Genomic DNA, 5,142 nt, shown 5'->3' with positions numbered 1-5,142 from the left:
AAGCGCCCACTAACCCCATCTGAACGTCGTTCTCTGAACTTCTTTCTCAATTGCTCTTCCTTTCTCCGTTCTGCTCCGCTCCCTCTTAGAATTTAAATGGTCAATTAAATAAATGCCTATCTGTATTGGAGCAGAAATTTGGAGGGAATTAGCTCAATTAGTCACTGAATGCTATTGAGAGCTGTTAGAAGTGTTTGACAAACTCTGAATACGTTTATGTGATTAAAGTGAAAAGAGTTTACAAAGTATAAAGACAGTGAAAGAATGAAGTGAAGAAAAGTGAAGAAAGTGATAAAAGTGAAATAAGTGATATAAGTGATAAAAGCGAAGGAAACATAAAAGAGAAATTTTTTTTCTAAGGAAATAGTTAACCTATATAAATATTATATAAGTTTTCAATTCTCTTGGAAGCACTTTGATCTTAGCTTTGTTTCAGGTGTTGCTGCATAATAATTAAAAATGAATGCGATAAGAAAGCCAAGCTGTGCAGTACCAGAATGCGTTAAGAAGTTTATTAATGTGCAACGACATTTTTTTAAATTTCCAAAGGAACAAGACAGGTATAACACATTGCTTTATATAATATTATTAAAAACAAAATAAGAAGCTTCCTTCGCCAGTAAATAAATACAAAACAAAAGTCGTTTTTGTTCGACTCGACTGGCCAAATAATAAATATATTTAAATTTCACAACGTTTCAACCGCATTTTCGGTCCTTCTCAAGTGATTCATCAAGCTATGCATCCTCAAAAACCGCGTACAAAATATCGATTACGTCGCTGACATCGTGCCCTAACCACATCATGCACACGTAAAGCTAAAAAAGTGAAATAAACTCACGATAGTCAAAAAGATAAAAACGCTCAGAAGTCATAAAATAAAAAGTAAGAATACAATTAAATTAAATAGTAGAGTTAAAAATAGTTAAGTTATAAATAGTTAAGTTATAAATAATGTACAAAGTAAAAAGTAAGGCTTACATATTCTGTGCGTCAAAACGGAAAGTGAGAACGGTAGCGCAGAACGAAGAAACGTCGCAAGCCATAGCTGCGAACACATCAGTACAGCGTGACAGACGAAGTCATACTAAATGACTGATACATAACAAATAAATAGATGTGTTCACAAGTGGAAACGAGCAGAACAAAAGTGTAAATTAAGTGACGCCAATCAAACGGTTGTAATTCGCGGGCAGACTTTCTGTGTCCTTTTGAAGATTGATTGCGCTATCACATTTTTTAATAAAAAACATCTCAGAGATTTCACGTTTCTTAAAGTGTCGCTCCTTATATAAAATTTTTGGTTGTTGCCAATTGAAATCGTGGTTATGCGTGAGACGGTGCTTACTAACTACAGAATGATTATCGCTGTTCTTCCTAATATCACAAAAATGTTCCTTAACCCGTGTCTCTAGGTGCCTTTTTGTTTGACCAATATATGCAGCGTTGCAATTAGCACAATCAATCTCATATATCAACTCCGTTTGCTTAAGATTCGGTAGCGTATCCTTCCCCCTTTTTATAATGCAATCCAATCTTTTCGGAATGGTGAGGAGAACCCTGAATTCTGCATCGCGCATTGTACGGCCAACACCGTCACTAAGGCCCTTAATATACGGTATAGTAATAAACTTTCGAGGATCATGGGCTACATTGTTACTGCTAGATCTATTATTATTATTATGACGTGTCTGTAGCTCGTTAAGTCTGATGTTAATGTACTTGTTAATTAATTTTATTGGATAACAATTATTAGAAAGAATCTTTTTTATTTCGATTAAATTAGACTTATGAAAACGTACGTCAGATAAAAGAATAGCTCGGTCAACAAGATTACGTATAGTATTAATTTTGTATTTGAGAGGGTGATTCGAAAAATAGTTTATGTATCGCCCCGAAAAGGTCGGCTTTCGGTACCAATTCGTAAGCAACACAGTCCCCTCTCGAATCACTATTGTGTCAAGAAAACTAAGAGAATTATTCTTTTCTATTTCAAATGTAAATTTTAATCTGGTGTGATAACTATTGAAAACTCTAAGTAACTCGTCAATAGCAGATCTAGGAACAATCGCGAAAATGTCATCAACATATCTTTTAAAAAAGGAAATATGAAAACTAAGCAATTGCAAACAATGCGTCTCAAGGTCCTCCATGACCATATCCGCCAAAATCGGAGAGAGAGGGGAACCCATCGGATAATATTATTATTTTTTATATAAATTATATTTTTAATTGTAATGTGTGCATTACTTTGTCATTGGTAAAATGGTACAACATTTACAGATGGCTGCAATGGGTACGAGCATGTGGAAGACTGGATCTAGAACTTAAAGGTCCAGAATATGCCCACCAGAATTGTCGTTTGTGCCATTTGCATTTTGAAAACAAATGGTACAAAATTAATAAAGTTAGGGCTCGTCTTCACCCAGATGCTGTACCCACTATATTTTTTGGACCAAGTTTTCAACAACAGTGAGTTTTTACTAACAAATAATTATTAATTTTACATATTTTAATTTAATTAAATTAGTTTTGTTTCATAAAAAAGTATAAAATTGAATAATACTAGTATAAGGTAGTAGTACATAAAAAATAATAATAGCAACAATATCTAACAGTATTTACATTATTTTTTATGTATTACGCGAAAGTAACATAAAAACATAAAATACTTAAAATCTTTTAGGGACAACACAGCACCCGAACAAACAACACAACAAAGTGAGGAAAATGTGGTTAAAGAGAAAGTAGATAGGTATGCTAAATATAAATTTTCTATTTGTTATAATATTATATTTTATAATAGATATTATATGATACATATTTTTTGTTGCAGAAATACATGTGCTGAGGCAATTGTTGCAGAAATGCAAGTGCAAGAAGATAATAGGTAATTTATATTAATAAAGGACTTGTTTACGTTTATTAACCCTCAGTTACCTCACCTGGGTCTGAGAGACCCTGCACATTGTTAAAACAGGGTTTTTAAGACATTCATAAAACTCTTGTATCTTTTTTTAGTCAGTACTACATCAATTTGAAAAAAAGCAAATTTTTTCGTTTTTTTAGAAAAACACGTCTTCCCTTTTTTTAAAATAACATTTACATTTTTTAACTTGGAATAATATAACTTGCACAGTCTTGTAGATCTTTAAAAGACGCATGGATTAAAAAAAAAGACTTCAAATTGATGCATTTGTCTTGAAGATACAAGCTGGAGAAAATGGCAGGGGTCTCTCAGACCTTGGTGAGGTAATATCGGGGTGTAAAAACGTAAGGTAACTGAGGGTTAACAATAATGGCTAAAAGAAAAAAAATTGTATATTTTCAGCAAAGCAGAAACTTCACAAACAATCGTCCCAATTATTGTCAGTGACGTAGAAATAACTCAACCGTAAGTTTTTCTTTACTAATTTAAAGTTAAACATGTATTTTTATTTTCTTTATTTGTTATGTAATAAAAGTTTTCTTATAAAATATAATTGTCAGGATATATGTAATTTATTTATTAACATATTATATTTAAATTTTTTTTAACTTTAGATTTTATTTAATATTATTTTGCTGTTTTTGTCTCTTACAGCAAAATAGTTACATAATTACATATATCATATTTAAAAATAATCTTTGTGCTATGATCTAACGTTTGGAATATATTATAGGAGCACATCCACTAGCAAGAAGCCTGCAGTTAGGACTAAATCGTCCAATGATAGCCCGAGAAAAAAGAAATTGCGAGAGAAATTCCAAAAATTAAAGGCGCAAGATAAAGTAATGCGTGAAACAATCCGACGGCTTCGTATGGAAAAGAAGAAGAAAGCTACAAAAGTTGAAGAAGAAAACAAATTCGATCAACTAATAAAACTAGGCCGTAAGTTATTACCGGAAAAATTTAATAGAATATTAGCGGCACAAGTCGACGCACAATTAAAATGTAAACGTGGCAGAAGATATGATCCCGAATTTAAGAAATTTGCTTTATCATTATTTTTTTTAAGTCCACGAATGTACCGGGAATTGAAAGATTCAATTGCATTGCCTTCTGTACGTTCTCTACAATTATTTACGCAAAAATGAAATATTGAGCTTGGTATAAATGATAAAATTTTTGAAGCACTTAAATTAAAATTGAATACGTTGCCTCTCGTAGAACGTCATTGCATAATATGTGCAGACGAAATGAGTTTAAAAGCTCATTTATTTTATAATATATCACGGGATGAAATAATTGGTTTCGAAGACATTGGTGATAAAAAATCATCTAAACCTGCAAGAAGCGCTTTAGTTATTATGGCACGTAGTATTGCAGGTAATTGGAAGGTGCCTATTGTTTTTTGTTTTGTAGAGACTACATGCCATATGAACTTTTTAAAAAATCTGATATTTGATACAATAATTAAATTAAGAAATACAGGTGCTATGGTGCATGCATTGGTTACGGACATGGGTTCTAATTTTATACAACTGTCCCGTGATTTAGGAATATCTACACAAAATTCAAATTTTTCAGTTAACGGAGAAAATTTAGTTTACATTTTTGACACTCCACATTTAATAATAGCAATCCGAAATAATTTGTTAAAACATAATTTTGAATTTAATAATAAAGTAGCTTCGTGGGATCATATTAGACAGTTTTATATGCAAGACGTCAAACAATGGATAAGAGCAGCTCCTAAATTATCAAAAATTCATATGGACCCAAATAACTTTATGAGAATGAAAGTTAAATATGCCGTACAAGTACTTAGTAACCATGTATGTGCAGGAATGTGTACACAGACGTCTGTCGGTCTTCTTCCGACTGAAGTCGTTGGAACTATAGATTTAATTGATCATTTTGATAAGTTGTTTGATATGTTAAATTCGTCCGCCGTAAATAATCCTAAAGAACATGGAAAAGTTTTTACCGGAAGTGAAAAACAAATGCAGTTTTTGCAAGAAATGTCAGATCTTATAAAAAGTATTAAAGTAGTTAATAATAATAATAATAATGGTAAATATGTAAAAGTTAAATGCTTTGAATGCTGGCAGATAACAATTAATAGCATCATTCAGCTTTGGGAAACATTAAAAAATCATAATTTTCCATATTTCCGAACACGTAGATTGAATCAAGATTGTGTCGAAAATTTTTTTGGT

The 5,142-nt window shown here is 31.6% G+C and overlaps 1 protein-coding gene across 1 annotated transcript; it reads left to right on the top strand.

The window, feature by feature from the left end:
• Window positions 1–1,790: 1,790 nt before the first annotated feature.
• Window positions 1,791–3,871, top strand: LOC112453181 (52 kDa repressor of the inhibitor of the protein kinase-like; the record flags this gene model as incomplete). Its single annotated transcript, XM_025013789.1, has 6 exons — window positions 1,791–1,798; window positions 2,284–2,472; window positions 2,687–2,755; window positions 2,837–2,890; window positions 3,332–3,394; window positions 3,663–3,871. Coding segments are annotated over exons 1-6 (592 nt in total), but the record flags the coding sequence as incomplete, so codon positions are not given.
• Between the last annotated feature and the right edge of the window lie 1,271 nt (window positions 3,872–5,142).

Source organism: Temnothorax curvispinosus, unplaced genomic scaffold (assembly GCF_003070985.1).
Source record: "Temnothorax curvispinosus isolate PA1 unplaced genomic scaffold, ASM307098v1 QBEX01004114.1, whole genome shotgun sequence".
In the NCBI taxonomy this organism is placed as follows: domain Eukaryota; kingdom Metazoa; phylum Arthropoda; class Insecta; order Hymenoptera; family Formicidae; genus Temnothorax; species Temnothorax curvispinosus.
This window is presented reverse-complemented; position numbering and strand designations above follow the sequence as displayed.